The following is a 17,451-nucleotide window of genomic DNA, read 5'->3' as shown; positions in this document are numbered from 1 at the left end:
ATTCTTCTTTAATAGTATCTTCCAGACTTTCTGGTAATAGTTTTGCTCATAGTCATTCTCTTCTTTCCATTATAAACAGTCTTTATGGACACTCCAACTATTTTTGAAATCTCCTTTGGTGTGACGAGTGCATTCAGCAAATCACACACTCTTTGACGTTTGCTTTCCTGATTACTCATATGGGCAAAAGTTTCTGAAAAGGTATGGATAATAGTGTTAGGTATGATTATGACATCAGTATATGTTTGGGTTCAAAACAACTGACGTAGTGTCTGCTGAGAAAAAACAACTACATGTTCAGTGTACATTTGGCTTCCCCACCCTGTATATATATATGAAAAATTAAAATAAGTAACAAAAATAAGTTACTAAAATAAAATAAGTAACCAAAATAAAAGTCCGGTCCAATCACATGATCATAAACAGTCATGGTTTGTTTGGTTTTGACACATTTCAGTGTTTTGTTCGGAACATATTTCATCGCCATGTAAAACACTCTGATCCACTTCCGGGTCTGCCGCGTTGATATCGCGAGAAGAGACAGAAATCCGAGTAAATGAATAAAAGGGAAAAAAAATTCAAGATTGGATGTTTTGACGTTGTTCTGTTTGTATATTTAACATTAAAGTAAAAAAAAAAAAAAAAAAAAAAAAAAAAAAAACTCAAACCGGATCCGATTCATGAGAAAAGCACCAGTGACCACTGGGGAAAAAACCCCCCCAAAAAACACCGGAAGTGAAGTCGTTGTGCGCCCCGTTTCCATGACAACAGAAGACCCGCACAGCTCCGGGGTGCGTACGAACACAACAGCATTTCCGACAGAAACGTGAGTAAAACATCCGTGAAGTGTTTGAACAGTGACGTCAACTGAACAGATTGAAAAACACACTTTATGACGTTTATCTGAGGTTTGAACGGAATGACGTAACCAGTATTTAATCTGTGTTTTTTTTTTTTTTAATCAGATTTATTAGATGATGATGATGGTGGTGTTTTCTCTGAGGATGTGATCCTTCAAACTCAGCTTTAATGACACATTCTGATCCTTTTTCATCCAGTAAATGTTCAATCAACAGGTTTTAAACTGAAAACAAAAGTGGTTCCGGGCACAACAAGCCCCGCCCCTTACACATATTGTACCTTATTTTGTCATGGATCCAGCTGATGTCATCACGTCTATGTGTGATGTCATTACGTCTGTGTGTGCTGATGTCATATTAACTGTCTGTATACAGGGTGGGGAAGCAAAATGTACACTGAACATTTAGTTGTTTTTTCTCAGCAGACACTACGTCAGTTGTTTTGAACCCAAACATATACTGATGTCATAATCATACCTAACACTATTATCCATACCTTTTCAGAAACTTTGGCCCATATGAGTAATCAGGAAAGCAAACGTCAAAGAGTGTGTGATTTGCTGAATGCACTCGTCACACCAAAGGAGATTTCAAAAATAGTTGGAGTGTCCATAAAGACTGTTTATAATGGAAAGAAGAGAATGACTATGAGCAAAACTATTACCAGAAAGTCTGGAAGATACTATTAAAGAAGAATGGGAGAAGTTGTCACCCCAATATTTGAGGAACACTTGCGCAAGTTTCAGGAAGCGTGTGAAGGCAGTTATTGAGAAAGAAGGAGGACACATAGAATAAAAACATTTTCTATTATGGACATTTTCTTGTGGCAAATAAATTCTCATGACTTTCAATAAACTAACTGGTCATACACTGTCTTTCAATCCCTGCCTCAAAATATTGTAAATTTTGCTTCCCCACCCTGTGTGTGACCAGTTTGAAGGAAACATTTGATCAACATTTCATCCATTAGAAGGAAATAAAAAAAAAAAAAAAGATTAAAAATATTCATTAAATATTTGAAGTGAAACACAAACGTCTGCAGCTCAGGACGTTGGTCACTGACCTTTGGAATGTTTCATTTCATCAGAACGTGTTTTAATTTCATTTGGTCGTTTTTGTCCAACTCTATTCACGTTTGTTCAGTTTAATGAACTTTCACCAACAAACTGAACAACAGTCCAACGGTCACATGACCTAAACACTGAGACGCCTGTTGCTATGGTGATGATCACACGTGTCTACTGTCACTACCTGATGACATCATGAACCCGTCATGATGTCATCAGTGTGTAACTCAGATGGACGGTGTGGTTGTGATGACGCCTACAGGTCTGCAGCGTCTGCGTCCTCGGTTCCGCTGGTCACATGTCTTCTCCTCGTCTGGGCGTGGTCAGAGACTCCATGTGGACCAACCCGCGGATCATCGGGGTGAACAAACTGACTCAAACCATCACGGTGCTTTAGCCTTGCCGTTACCATGGTAACCCCCCCCATGTCCTTGTTGCAGGCTCCTCTGGGTCAGTGCCGGTCCAGAGGTCCGTCGGGTCTGGGTCCAGAGTTCACCTTTGGAATCAGCAGCTCTGTGAGGGACGGGGGCGTGGCTGAAGGTAAGCCCCGCCCACACAACACCACACAAACACAGCTTTGATAAAAATGTGTAAAATACGAGTGAAGCCGTCAGAACGTTCAGTTGTTTTTCTTATGTAAACACGCAGCAAGCAGTAGATCTGAGAAACCACCATTTATTTCAGTTCATGAACTGCTGCCCCACTTTCCCTAACTTTAAACCACCTCGGTACCAAAAATGTCTGGTTATCTTGGACAAAAGGAGAGATTTTCAGACCAACGGTGGCGCTGGACTACTCCACCTCGGCTGCCACCAGAGGGGGGGTCACGTAAGTTAAATTAACTCACCAGTTACGTTTCAGATGGACGGACCAAACCAGCAGAAACGAAGAACTCACCAAAAAAGAAGGTTTGAGGTTTTAAGAAGTTAAAAACAGTTTATTGCTTCAGAGAAAAATAAAAAAAGTTACAAAAAGAATCTAGCATCAAACACACATTTCATCCCAGAGAGAAAAAGAAAAAAAACACAAAAAAGTTTCCTTTGTTACCTTTTCTAGTCTTTAGTGACTCGTGGAGACTCAATGACGTCATTCGTCGTCTGCTTATCATTGGTTAATGGTCGTTACCGGGCAGAACATGTCAGTCATTCCATAAGCTAATGGACTCTATGCTCCGCCCCTCTACTTCCTGTGGGTTCTTTGTTTCCTGTCTTTCATTATTGGACACACTCATTAATGCAGGTGTGTCTGCTGCTTCTTGTTGTGATACTGATTAATTAGACACACCTGGATTAATGAGTGTGTCCAATAATGAAAGAAAGGAAATAAAGAACCCACCTGAGGTTCAGGAAGTAGAGGGGCGGAGCATAGAGTCCATTCTAAGAACAGCACATGCTTGTGCTGAACACCTGCGCTGTTCGGTCACACTTCTGGACCACGAAAATCCCCCCGGTTCCAAATCTGTTTTTTCTGCCCCGTGTTCTTCACCACAACGACTTTCTAAAGCTGTAAAATTCGATCTTTTTGGCAGAATCTGACCTCTGCTGAGTTCAGCACAGACGGATGTGAGGTCATCTAAACCACACACACACACACACACACACACACACACACACACACACATCAAACCTGACTGTTCAGGACCTCTGAAATAAAAAGAATATTATTATTAGATAAGAATATTACTCAGAACATTACTTAGACTTGCAAAAATAAAAAGAGTCTTCAAGCACAAAAACTTGGAACATGACATTTTTTCTTCTCCATTTTGGTTCATGATGTGATTTCTGATGTTCATCCGACATTTTTTTAGAGCCAGATTTAAAGCCACTCATCCAACTCCCATTTAATACGATCTGTATCACACTTCAATCCAAACTAAACCGAAGGACGAACGTAAAATCAATCAGATCGACACTGAAAAACAACCAACGCTGCATTTTTGTTGCGTTTCCAGTTTCATCAAAACTCTGATGTTTCATAAACAAACCACTGAAACCTGTCGGACTCCAACTCCCAGGATGCACTGGGAGCTCCTCTGTGCGGTGGCGGCAGCTGAGGCTCATGGGTATTGTAGTATTTAGTCAGTACCTGCGGACCTGAGCTGTCCGTCTGACCGCCGCCTCACTGAGGCCTTATGGGAGTTGTAGTCTGTGACCCCGCCCCCTGTGTGCTGTCAGTCCTGTCTAGCTGGAGGGTCCAGACCCGCCCCTCCCACTCCGCCCCCCACCTGCCGCCCGTCACCGACTTCGTGTCTCTGAACCGAGATGCGGTGAAGTCCGGCCTGGTGACCGCCAAAGAGCTGAGTCAGTACAGAGCGCAGAGGGGCGGGGCCACCAAGTACCACGCCCACACCAGGCCACGCGGCTCTCAGCAGGAGGGCGGGGCTTCACGGCGCCCGGCGGTGCCCGACATCACGTTTGGGATCCAGGGCAGGTGGGCACACACACACACACACACACACACGTACAAACACACACACACACGTACACACACGCACGTACACACAAACACACACACACATGCACACACACACACACATGCACATGCACACACACACAGACGCACACACACACACATGCACACACACACACGCACACACACACGTGTTGTCGCAGCAGTGTGTGTGTGTGTGTGTGTGTGTGTGTGTGTGCGTGTTCTTACCCATGATGCTTTGCTGTGCGTCAGGCCAGCGTCTCCTCTGGACGACCTCCTCTCTCATCAGTACGGGCGCCGCTGGATCGACGAGCAGCTGAGCAGGAACCGAACGGCCGACCGCGGCCCGCCGCGCAGGGTGAGGCCCACTGTCCGTCGTCGTGGTAACCAGGTGACACCCCCCCCCCCCTCTGAAATCTGACCTCAAATAATGAAAACAAACACAAACTGTTTTGTTTTCAGATCAAAGCAACTTCGATTCCAGAAACAAGAACGAGTGTGTTAAGGAAGAGCACGACAACAACACACACAGACACACAACGGAGGACACATACATACACACAGGTAACACACACACACACACAGGTAACACAGACACACACATACATATCCTCTTCCTCCTCCTCCTCTTCCTCCTCCTCCTCTTCCTCCTCTTCATCCTCCTCTTCCTCCTCCTCTTCATCCTCCTCCTCTTCCTCCTCCTCTTCTTCATCCTCCTCTTCCTCCTCCTCTTCATCATCCTCTTCCTCCTCCTCTTCCTCCTCTTCCTCCTCCTCTTCATCCTCCTCCTCTTCCTCCTCCTCCTCTTCCTCCTCTTCATCCTCCTCTTCCTCCTCCTCTTCATCCTCCTCCTCTTCCTCCTCCTCTTCTTCATCCTCCTCTTCCTCCTCCTCTTCATCATCCTCTTCCTCCTCCTCTTCCTCCTCCTCCTCCTCCTCTTCATCCTCCTCCTCTTCCTCCTCCTCTTCATCTTCTTCTTCCTCCTCCTCCTCAGGTGGCTCCTGCTCTCGATACCTTCCGTGACTCCTCCCTCCGTCTCCGCTCCTTCAGGGGTCATCACTTGGACTCTGTGTCCAGGAGAGGAGCTCATGGTCTGGGGGCGTACACCCTGGACTGACCCGGACCACCTCCAGGTCCACATTCAGACTGCTGTTGATGGTCCTGGTCTGGTCTGGATCCACAGATGGGTGGTGTCCTGCAGGGTTCTGTACTGGTCCCACTGGGCTCCTCCACTGCTGTGTCCTGGACCCACAGAAACCACCTGAGACCACAGAGTTCTGGGTCTGGACTCTGGTCTATTTATGGTTTTGTTTTTTTTTAATAAAACCTGAACATGAAAGAAACGAGTTCAGTGAAATATTTCAACAATGGTCAAACACAAAGAAAGGAATGATGTCATTTCTGCAGCGTTCATGTTTAGATGAACAGATATGATCACAGAACCTTCTGACAACATACTGTAGTGTTAGTACTAGGCCACCAGAGGGCGCTGGTGACCATTCACCTCACTGCAAATATGGATCAGGACTCACAAAGGAACGGTTTTATTCTAATTTAATGACTGGTCTAAAATGAGCAGGTTCAGATCACATGGTCACATGGTCTTTAAGCCCCTCCCACATCTATCCTCTTGTTAAAAACATGACTGAAGTCAGTTTTACTTTAATAGAGCCTAAAAAAGTGTTTTAGGATTTTCCTCAGTTCATAATAAACACTCCTTCAGAAGTTTCAGGTTGTTTCAACACTTTTTTCAGATGGTCACCAAGAGGTTCAGAATGGAATTTTCAAAAGGCTATAGTATGTGCTCCAAAAAGGGTAAATTTCTGACCATCTTCAAATTTAATTAAAAAGTGCTCTAGATCATTACACAAGCCCACCCAAGTATTTCTAGAAATATTTCAAGATGTTTCAAGCCTTTATTCAAACATTCATCGGCGCCCCCTGGTGTTCAAATGGTAAGGCTATAGTATGTGCTCCAAAAAGGGAAACTTTTTGACCATCTTCAAATCTAGTTAAAAAATTTTCTAGATCATTTTACAAGCCCACCTAAGTGTTTCTGGAGGTATTTCAAGATGTTTTAACCCTTTATTCAAACATTCATCAGCGCCCCCTGGTGTTCATATGGTAAGGCTATAGTATGTGCTCCAAAAAGTGCAATTTTTTGACCATCTTCAAATTTAATTAAAAAGTGTTCTAAATCATTATAAAAGCCCACCTAAGGGTTTCTGGAGTTATTTCAAGATGTTTTGAGTTTTTATTCAAACATTCGTTGGCGTCCCTGGTCTTCAAATGGTATGTGCTCCAACAAGGGAAATTTTTTGACCATCTTCAAGTTTAGTTGAAAAATGTTCTAGATCATTTTCCAAGCCCACCAAAGGGTTTCTGGAGGTATTTCAAGATGTTTCAAGGCTTTATTCAAACATTCATCAGCGCCCCCTGGTGTTCAAATGGTAAGGCTATAGTATGTGCTCCAAAAAGGGTAATTTTTTGACCATCTTCAAATTTAATTAAAAAGTGCTCTAGATCATTATACATGCCCACCTTTGGATTTCTGGAGATGTTTCAAGATGTTTCAAGCCTTTATTCAAACATTCAACGGCGCCCCCTGGTGTTCAAATGGTAAGGTTATAGTATGTGCTCCCAAAACGATAATTTTTGACCATCTACAAATCTGGTTAAAAAGTGTTCTAGATCATTATACAAGCCCACCTAAGTGTTTCTCGAAAAATTTCAAGATGTTTCGTGACTTAATTCAGACACTTTTTGGCGCCCCCTGGTCTTCAAATAGTAAGGCTATAGCATGTGCTCCAAAAACGATAATTTTTTGACCATCTTCAACAGTGATTGAACAGTGTTCTAGATCATTATACAAGCCCACCTTTGTGTTTCTGGAGGTATTTCAAGATGTTTAGAGACTTTATTCAAACATTCATCGGCGCCCCCTGGTGTTCATATGGTAAGGCTATAGTATGTGCTCCAAAAAGGGAAATTATTTGACCATCTACAAATCTGGTTAAAAAGTGTTCTAGATCATTATACAAGCCCATCTAAGTGTTTCTAGAAATATTTCAAGATGTTTCGTGACTTTATTCAGACACTTTTTGGCGCCCCCTGGTCTTCAAATAGTAAGGCTATAGTATGTGCTCCAAAAAGGGTAATTTTTTGACCATCTTCAAATTTAATTAAAAAGTGCTCTAGATCATTATACATGCCCACCTTTGGATTTCTGGAGATGTTTCAAGATGTTTCAAGCCTTTATTCAAACATTCATCAGGGCCGCTTGGTGTTCAAATGGTATGGGTATAGTATGTGCTCCCAAAAGGGTAATTTTTCACCATCTACAAATCTGGTTAAAAAGTGTTCTAGATCATTATAAAAGCCCACCTAAGGGTTTCTGGAGGTATTTCAAGATGTTTTGAGGTTTTATTAAAACATTTGTTGGCGCCCCCTGGTATTCAAATTGTATGTGTTCCAAAAAGGGTGATTTTTTGACCATCTACAAATCTTGTTAAAAAAGTGTTCTAGATCATTATACAAGCCCACCTAAGGGTTTCTAGAAACATTTCAAGATGTTTTGTGACTTTATTCTGTTTGGCGCCCCCTGGTCTTCAAATGGTAAGGCTCCAAAAACAATAATTTTTTGACCATCTTCAAAAGTGATTGAACAGTGTTCTAGATCATCTTCCAAGCCCACCTAAGTGTTACTGGAGGTATTTCAAGATGTTTCAAGCCTCTATTCAAACATTAATCAGCGCCCCCTGGTGTTCAAAAGGTAAGGCTATAGTATGTGCTCCAAAAAGGGAAATTTTTCACCATTTTCAAATTTAATTAAAAAGTATTCTAGATCATTATACATGCCCATCAACATGTCTCCAGAAGTATTTCAACATATTTTAGCTTTTATTCAAACATTCATTCAAAAAGGGAAATTTTTTGACCATCTTCAAAAGTGATTGAAAAGTGTTCTAGATCATTATACAAGCCCACCTTAGTGTTTCTGGAGGTATTTCAAGATGTTTCGAGAGTTTATTCAAACGTTCATCGGCGCCCCCTGGTGTTCAAGAGGTAAGGCTATAGTATGTTCTCCAAAAAGGGTAATTTTTTGACCATCTTCAAATATGGTTAAAAAGTGTTCTAGATCATTATGCAAGCCCACCTTAGTGTTTCTGGAGGTATTTCAAGATGTTTCAAGGCTTTATTCAAACATTCATCAGCGCCCCCTGGTGTTCAAATGGTAAGGCTATAGTATGTGCTCCAAAAAGGGGGATTTCTTGACCATCTTCAAATTTAATTAAAAAGTGCTCTAGATCATTATACATGCCCACCTTTGGATTTCTGGAGATGTTTCAAGATGTTTCAAGCCTTTATTCAAACATTCATCAGGGCCCCCTGGTGTTCAAATGGTAAGGCTATAGTATGTGCTCAAAAAAGGGTAATTTTTGACCATCTACAAATCTGGTGAAAAAGTGTTCTAGATCATTATACAAGCCCACCTAAGTGTTTCTCGAAAAATTTCAAGATGTTTCGTGACTTTACTCAGACACTTTTTGGCGCCCCCTGGTCTTCAAATAGTAAGGCTATAGTATGTGCTCCAAAAACGATAATTTTTTGACCATCTTCAAAAGTGATTGAACAGTGTTCTAGATCATTATACAAGCCCCACTTTGTGTTTCTGGATGTATTTCAAGATGTTTCGAGACTTTATTCAAACATTCATCAGCGTCCCCTGGTGTTCAAATGGTAAGGCTATAGTATGTGCTCCAAAAAGGGAAATTTTTTGACCATCTTCAAATCTGGTTAAAAAGTGTTCTAGATCATTATGCAAGCCCACCTAAGGGTTTCTGGAGTTATTTCAAGATGTTTTGAGCTTTTATTCAAACATTCGTTGGCGTCCCTGGTATTCAAATGGTATGTGCTCCAAAAAGGGAAATTTTTTGACCATCTTCAAGTTTAGTTGAAAAATGTTCTAGATCATTTTCCAAGCCCACCAAAGGGTTTCTGGAGGTATTTCAAGATGTTTCAAGGCTTTATTCAAACATTCATCAGCGCCCCCTGGTGTTCAAATGGTAAGGCTACAGTATGTGCTCCAAAAAGGGTAATTTTTTGACCATCTTCAAATTTAATTAAAAAGTGCTCTAGATCATTATACCAGCCCCACCTTTGGATTTCTGGAGATGTTTCAAGATGTTTCAAGCCTTTATTCAAACATTCATCAGGGCCCCCTGGTGTTCAAATGGTAAGGCTATAGTATGTGCTCCAAAAAGGGAAATTTTTGACCATCTACAAATCTGGTGAAAAAGTGCTCTACATCATTATACAAGCCCACCTAAGTGTTTCTCGAAAATTTCAAGATGTTTCGTGACTTTATTCAGACACTTTTTGGCGCCCCCTGGTCTTCAAATAGTAAGGCTATAGCATGTGCTCCAAAAACGATAATTTTTTGACCATCTTCAAAAGTGATTGAACAGTGTTCTAGATCATTATACAAGCCCCCCTTTGTGTTTCTGGATGTATTTCAAGATGTTTCGAGACTTTGTTCAAACATTCATCAGCGTCCCCTGGTGTTCAAATGGTAAGGCTATAGTATGTGCTCCAAAAAGGGAAATTTTTTGACCATCTTCAAATCTCGTTGAAAAGTGTTCTAGATCATTTTCCAAGCCCACCTAAGGGTTTCTGGAGTTATTTCAAGATGTTTTGAGCTTTTATTCAAACATTCGTTGGCGTCCCTGGTATTCAAATGGTATGTGCTCCAAAAAGGGAAATTTTTTGACCATCTTCAAGTTTAGTTGAAAAATGTTCTAGATCATTTTCCAAGCCCACCCAAGTGTTTCTAGAGGTATTTCAAGATGTTTCAAGCCTTTATTCAAACATTCATCAGCGCCCCCTGGTGTTCATATGGTAAGGCTATCGTATGTGCTCCAAAAAGGGACATTTTTTACCATTTTCAAATTTAATTAAAAAGTATTCTAGATCATTATACATGCCCATCAACATGTCTCCAGAAGTATTTCAACATATTTTAGCTTTTATTCAAACATTCATCGGCGCCCCCTTGTGTTCAAATGGTAAGGCTATAGTATGTGCTCCAAAAAGTGAAATTTTTTGACCATCTTCAAAAGGGATTGAACAGTGTTCTAGATCATTATACAAGCCCACCTAAGTGTTTCTGGAGGAATTTCAAGATGTTTCGAGACTTTATTCAAACATTCATCAGGGCCCCTGGTGTTCAAATGGTAAGGCTATCGTATGTGCTCCAAAAAGGGTAATTTTTCACCATTTTCAAATTTAATTAAAAAGTGTTCTAGATCATTATACATGCCCATCAACATGTCTCCAGAAATATTTCAACATATTTTGGGCTTTTGTTCACACATTCATCGGCGCCCCCTCAGGTTCAAATGGTAAGGCTATAATATGTGCTCCAAAATGGGTAATTTTTAGACCATCTTCAAATTTAATTAAAAAGTGCTCTAGATCATTTTACATACCAACCTTTGGATTTCTGGAGGTGTTTTAAGATGTTTCAAGCTTTTATTCAAACATTCATTGGCGCCCCCTTGTGTTCAAATGGTAAGGCTATAGTATGTGCTCCAAAAAGGGAAATTTTTTGACCATCTTCAAAAGTGATTGAACAGTGTTCTAGATCATTATACAAGCCCACCTTAGTGTTTCTGGAGGTATTTCAAGATGTTTCGAGAGTTTATTCAAACATTCATCGGCGCCCCCTGGTGTTCAAATGGTATGTGCTCCAAAAAGGGAAATTTTTTGACCATCTTCAAATATGGTTAAAAAGTGTTCTAGATCATTATGCAAGCCCACCTAAGGGTTTCTGGAGGTATTTCAAGATGTTTCAAGGCTTTATTCAAACATTCATCAGCGCCCCCTGGTGTTCAAATGGTAAGGCTATAGTATGTGCTCCAAAAAGGGTAATTTTTCACCATTTTCAAATTTATTTAAAAAGTGTTCTAGATCATTATACATGCCCATCAACATGTCTCCAGAAAATTTCAACATATTTTGAGTTTTTGTTCACACATTCATCGGTGCCCCCTCAGGTTCAAATGGTAAGGCTATAGTATGTGCTCCAAAATGGGTAATTTTAGACCATCTTCAAATTTAATTAAAAAGTGCTCTAGATCATTTTACATACCCACCTTTGGATTTCTGGAGGTGTTTTAAGATGTTTCAAGCTTTTATTCAAACATTCATCGGTGCCCCCTTGTGTTCAAATGGTAAGGCTATAGTATGTGCTCCAAAAAGGGAAATTTTTTGACCATCTTCAAATCTCGTTGAAAAGTGTTCTAGATCATTTTCCAAGCCCACCTAAGGGTTTCTGGAGGTATTTCAAGATGTTTCAAGCCTTTATTCAAACATTCATCAGCGCCCCCTGGTGTTCAAATGGTAAGGCTATAGTATGTGCTCCAAAAAGGGAAATTTTTCACCATTTTCAAATTTAATTAAAAAGTGTTCTAGATCATTATACATTCCCATCAACATGTCTCCAGAAATATTTCAACATATTTTGAGCCTTTGTTCACACATTCATCGGCGCCCCCTCAGGTTCAAATAGTAAGGCTATAGTATGTTCTCCAAAAAGGGTAATTTTTTGACCATCTTCAAATATGGTTAAAAAGTGTTCTAGATCATTATGCAAGCCCACCTTAGTGTTTCTGGAGGTATTTCAAGATGTTTCGAGACTTTATTCAAACATTCATCAGCGTCCCTTGGTGTTCAAATGGTAAGGCTATAGTATGTGCTCCAAAAAGGGAAATTTTTTGACCATCTTCAAATCTGGTTAAAAAGTGTTCTAGATCATTATGCAAGCCCACCTAAGGGTTTCTGGAGTTATTTCAAGATGTTTTGAGCTTTTATTCAAACATTCGTTGGCGTCCCTGGTATTCAAATGGTATGTGCTCCAAAAAGGGAAATTTTTTGACCATCTTCAAGTTTAGTTGAAAAATGTTCTAGATCATTTTCCAAGCCCACCAAAGGGTTTCTGGAGGTATTTCAAGATGTTTCAAGGCTTTATTCAAACATTCATCAGCGCCCCCTGGTGTTCAAATGGTAAGGCTACAGTATGTGCTCCAAAAAGGGAAATTTTTTGACCATCTTCAAATTTAATTAAAAAGTGCTCTAGATCATTATACATGCCCCACCTTTGGATTTCTGGAGATGTTTCAAGATGTTTCAAGCCTTTATTCAAACATTCATCAGGGCCCCCTGGTGTTCATATGGTAAGGCTATAGTATGTGCTCCAAAAAGGGTAATTTTTTGACCATCTTCAAATCTCGTTGAAAAGTGTTCTAGATCATTTTCCAAGCCCACTTAAGGGTTTCTGGAGGTATTTCAAGATGTTTCAAGGCTTTATTCAAACATTCATCAGGGCCCCCTGGTGTTCAAATGGTAAGGCTATAGTATGTGCTCAAAAAAGGGTAATTTTTGACCATCTACAAATCTGGTGAAAAAGTGCTCTAGATCATTATACAAGCCCACCTAAGTGTTTCTCGAAAAATTTCAAGATGTTTCGTGACTTTATTCAGACACTTTTTGGCGCCCCCTGGTCTTCAAATAGTAAGGCTATAGCATGTGCTCCAAAAACGATAATTTTTTGACCATCTTCAAAAGTGATTGAACAGTGTTCTAGATCATTATACAAGCCCCCCCTTTGTGTTTCTGGATGTATTTCAAGATGTTTCGAGACTTTGTTCAAACATTCATCAGCGTCCCCTGGTGTTCAAATGGTAAGGCTATAGTATGTGCTCCAAAAAGGGAAATTTTTTGACCATCTTCAAATCTCGTTGAAAAGTGTTCTAGATCATTTTCCAAGCCCACCTAAGGGTTTCTGGAGTTATTTCAAGATGTTTTGAGCTTTTATTCAAACATTCGTTGGCGTCCCTGGTATTCAAATGGTATGTGCTCCAAAAAGGGAAATTTTTTGACCATCTTCAAGTTTAGTTGAAAAATGTTCTAGATCATTTTCCAAGCCCACCCAAGTGTTTCTAGAGGTATTTCAAGATGTTTCAAGCCTTTATTCAAACATTCATCAGCGCCCCCTGGTGTTCATATGGTAAGGCTATCGTATGTGCTCCAAAAAGGGACATTTTTTACCATTTTCAAATTTAATTAAAAAGTATTCTAGATCATTATACATGCCCATCAACATGTCTCCAGAAATATTTCAACATATTTTAGCTTTTATTCAAACATTCATCGGCGCCCCCTTGTGTTCAAATGGTAAGGCTATAGTATGTGCTCCAAAATGGGTAATTTTTAGACCATCTTCAAATTTAATTCAAAAGTGCTCTAGATCATTTTACATACCAACCTTTGGATTTCTGGAGGTGTTTTAAGATGTTTCAAGCTTTTATTCAAACATTCATTGGCGCCCCCTTGTGTTCAAATGGTAAGGCTATAGTATGTGCTCCAAAAAGGGAAATTTTTTGACCATCTTCAAAAGTGATTGAACAGTGTTCTAGATCATTATACAAGCCCATCTAAGTGTTTCTAGAAATATTTCAAGATGTTTCGTGACTTTATTCAGACACTTTTTGGCGCCCCCTGGTCTTCAAATAGTAAGGCTATAGTATGTGCTCCAAAAACGATAATTTTTTGACCATGATTGAATGAGTGATTGAATAGAGTTCTAGATCATTTTCCAAGCCCACCCAAGTGTTTCTAGAGGTATTTCAAGATGTTTCAAGCCTTTATTCAAACATTCATCAGCGCCCCCTGGTGTTCATATGGTAAGGCTATCGTATGTGCTCCAAAAAGGGACATTTTTTACCATTTTCAAATTTAATTAAAAAGTATTCTAGATCATTATACATGCCCATCAACATGTCTCCAGAAATATTTCAACATATTTTGGGCTTTTGTTCACAATTTCATCGGCGCCCCCTCAGGTTCAAATGGTAAGGCTATAATATGTGCTCCAAAATGGGTAATTTTTAGACCATCTTCAAATTTAATTAAAAAGTGCTCTAGATCATTTTACATACCCACCTTTGGATTTCTGGAGGTGTTTTAAGATGTTTCAAGCTTTTATTCAAACATTCATCGGCGCCCCCTTGTGTTCAAATGGTAAGGCTAGAGTATGTGCTCCAAAAAGGGAAATTTTTTGACCATCTTCAAAAGTGATTGAACAGTGTTCTAGATCATTATACAAGCCCACCTTAGTGTTTCTGGAGGTATTTCAAGATGTTTCAAGGCTTTATTCAAACATTCATCAGCGCCCCCTGGTGTTCAAATGGTAAGGCTATAGTATGTGCTCCAAAAAGGGTAATTTTTCACCATTTTCAAATTTAATTAAAAAGTGTTCTAGATCATTATACATGCCCATCAACATGTCTCCAGAAATATTTCAACATACTTTGAGCTTTTGTTCACACATTTATCGGCGCCCCCTCAGGTTCAAATGGTAAGGCTATAGTATGTGCTCCAAAATGGGTAATTTTTAGACCATCTTCAAATTTAATTAAAAAGTGCTCTAGATCATTTTACATACCCACCTTTGGATTTCTGGAGGTGTTTTAAGATGTTTCAAGCCTTTATTCAAACATTCATTGGCGCCCCCTGGTGTTCAAATGGTAAGGCTATAGTATGTGCTCCAAAAAGGGTAATTTTTTGACCATCTTCAAATTTAATTAAAAAGTGTTCTAGATCATTATACAAGCCCACCCAAGTGTTTCTAGAAACATTTCAAGATGTTTCGTGACTTTATTCAGACCCTGTTTGGCGCCCCCTGGTCTTCAAATAGTAAGGCTATAGTATGTGCTCCAAAAACGATAATTTTTTGACCATCTTCAACAGTGATTGAACAGTGTTCTAGATCATTATACAAGCCCACCTTAGTGTTTCTGGAGGTATTTCAAGATGTTTCGAGACTTTATTCAAACATTCATCGGTGCCCCCTTGTGTTCAAGTGGTAAGGCTATAGTATGTGCTCAAAAAAGGGTAATTTTTCACCATTTTCAAATTTAATTAAAAAGTGTTCTAGATCATTACACATGCCCATCAACATGTCTCCAGAAGTATTTCAAGATATTTTGATCTTTTATTCAATCATTTGTTGGCGCCCCCTGGTATTAAAATGGTATGTGCTCCAAGAAGGGTAATTTTTTGACCATTTTCAAGTGTATTTGAAAAATGTTCTAGATCATTTTTCAAGCCCACCTAAGTGTTTCTGGAGGTATTTCAAGATGTTTCAAGCCTTTATTCAAACATTCATCAGCGCCCCCTGGTGTTCAAATGGTAAGGCTATAATCTTCAAATTTAATTAAAAAGTGTTCCAAATTATTATAAAAGCCCACATATGGATTTCTGGAGGTATTTTAAGATGTTTTGAGGTTTTATTCAAACATACCCCCCCCCCCCCCCCCCATGGTGTTCAAATGCCATGTGCTCAAAAAATGGAAATTTTTTGACCCTCTTCAAATTTAATTAAAAAGTGTTCTAAATCATTATAAAAGCCCACCTAAGGATTTCTGGAGGTATTTCAAGATGTTTCGAGAGTTTATTCAAACATTCATTGGTGCCCCCTGGTGTTCAAGTGGTAAGGTGGTATGTGCTCCAAAAAGGGTAATTTTTTGACCATCTTCAAATCTCATTAAAAAGTGTTCTAGATCATTTTCCAAGCCCACCTAAGGGTTTCTGGAGGTATTTCAAGATGTTTCAAGCCTTTATTCAAACATTCATCAGCGTCCCCTAGTGTTCAAGTGGTAAGGCTATAGTATGTGCTCCAAAAAGGGTAATTTTTCACCATTTTCAAATTCAATTAAAAAGTGTTCTAGATCATTATACATGCCCATCAACATGTCTCCAGAAATATTTCAACATATTTTGAGCCTTTGTTCACACATTCATCGGCGCCCCCTCAGGTTCAAATGGTAAGGCTATAGTATGTGCTGCAAAAACAATAATTTTTTGACCATCTTCAAAAGTGATTGAACAGTGTTCTAGATCATTATACAAGCCCACCTTAGTGTTTCTGGAGGTATTTCAAGATGTTTCGAGACTTTATTCAAACATTCATCGGTGCCCCCTGGTGTTCAAGTGGGAAGGCTATAGTATGTGCTCAAAAAAGGGTAATTTTTTGACCATCTTCAAATCTGGTTAAAAAGTGTTCTAGATCATTATGCAGGCCCACCCAAGGGCTTCTGGAGGTATTTCAAGATGTTTCAAGCCTTTATTCAAACACTCATCAGCGCCCCCTGGTGTTCAAATGGTAAGGCTATAGTATGTGCTCCAAAAAGGGTAATTTTTCACCATTTTCAAATTTAATTAAAAAGTGTTCTAGATCATTATACATGCCCATCAACATGTCTCCAGAAGTATTTCAACATATTTTGAGCTTTTATTCAAACGTTCATTGGCGCCCCCTAGTGTTCAAGTGGTAAGGCTATAGTATGTGCTCCAAAAAGGGTAATTTTTTGACCATCTTCAAATCTAGTTAAAAAATGTTCTAGATCATTATGCAAGCCCACCTTAGGGTTCCTGGAGGTATTTAAATATGTTTCAAGCCTTTATTCAAATGTTCATCAGCGCCCCCTGGTGTTCATATGGTAAGGCTATAGTATGTGCTCCAAAAAGGGGAATTTTTCACCATTTTCAAATTTAATTAAAAAGTATTCTAGATCATTATACATGCCCATCAACATGTCTCCAGAAGTATTTCAACATATTTTAGCTTTTATTCAAACATTCATCGGCGCCCCCTTGTGTTCAAATTGTAAGGCTATAGTATGTGCTCCAAAAAGGGGAATTTTTCTCCATTTTCAAATTTAATGAATAAGTGCTCTGGATCATTATACATGCCTATTAACATGTATGACGTCCAAATATGGTCATTTTGAACACATTTTAGAAGATCCTCAGAAAGTGTTTTAGGATGTTCCTAAAGCATCAATAAAAACTCCTTTAGAAGTTAGTTAAGTTTTATAATTTTTAGGATCCAGTGTATGAAGTACTTTCAGTGGTCTATCGTGTAGACCACAGGTGTCAAACATGTGTCCCGGGGCCCAAATCTGGCCCACCAAAGGTTCCATTCTGGCCCTGCAGGATGAAAGTGCAAAAATGAACCTGAACAGTTCAGG

At 39.6% G+C, this 17,451-nt stretch overlaps 1 protein-coding gene across 1 annotated transcript; it reads left to right on the top strand.

Moving 5' to 3' along the window:
• The first annotated feature begins 768 nt into the window (after positions 1-768).
• cfap77 (cilia and flagella associated protein 77) lies at positions 769-5,632 on the top strand. The gene is made up of 7 exons (XM_030143537.1): positions 769-826; positions 2,190-2,288; positions 2,368-2,467; positions 4,105-4,360; positions 4,613-4,718; positions 4,823-4,924; positions 5,355-5,632. The coding sequence occupies exons 2-7, from the start codon at positions 2,226-2,228 to the stop codon at positions 5,475-5,477; spliced, it is 750 nt and encodes a 249-aa protein (XP_029999397.1). The 5' UTR covers positions 769-826; positions 2,190-2,225; the 3' UTR covers positions 5,478-5,632.
• The last annotated feature ends 11,819 nt before the right edge of the window (positions 5,633-17,451 follow it).

This window comes from Sphaeramia orbicularis, chromosome 9, assembly GCF_902148855.1.
Source record: "Sphaeramia orbicularis chromosome 9, fSphaOr1.1, whole genome shotgun sequence".
NCBI classification, from domain to species: domain Eukaryota; kingdom Metazoa; phylum Chordata; class Actinopteri; order Kurtiformes; family Apogonidae; genus Sphaeramia; species Sphaeramia orbicularis.
Note: the sequence above shows the minus strand (reverse complement) of the source record. Positions and strands in the feature narration are given on the sequence as shown.

What these genes read in the sequence shown, in the direction of transcription:
- cfap77 (XM_030143537.1), top strand. Translation starts at nt 2,226, where the DNA reads ATGTCTTCTCCTCGTCTGGGCGTGGTCAGAGACTCCATGTGGACCAAC. An exon ending in CCAACCCGCGGATCATCGGG is followed by an intron (nt 2,289 to 2,367) that starts GTGAACAAACTG and finishes TCCTTGTTGCAG; the next exon opens with GCTCCTCTGGGTCAGTGCCG. An exon ending in GGACACATACATACACACAG is followed by an intron (nt 4,925 to 5,354) that starts GTAACACACACA and finishes CCTCCTCCTCAG; the next exon opens with GTGGCTCCTGCTCTCGATAC.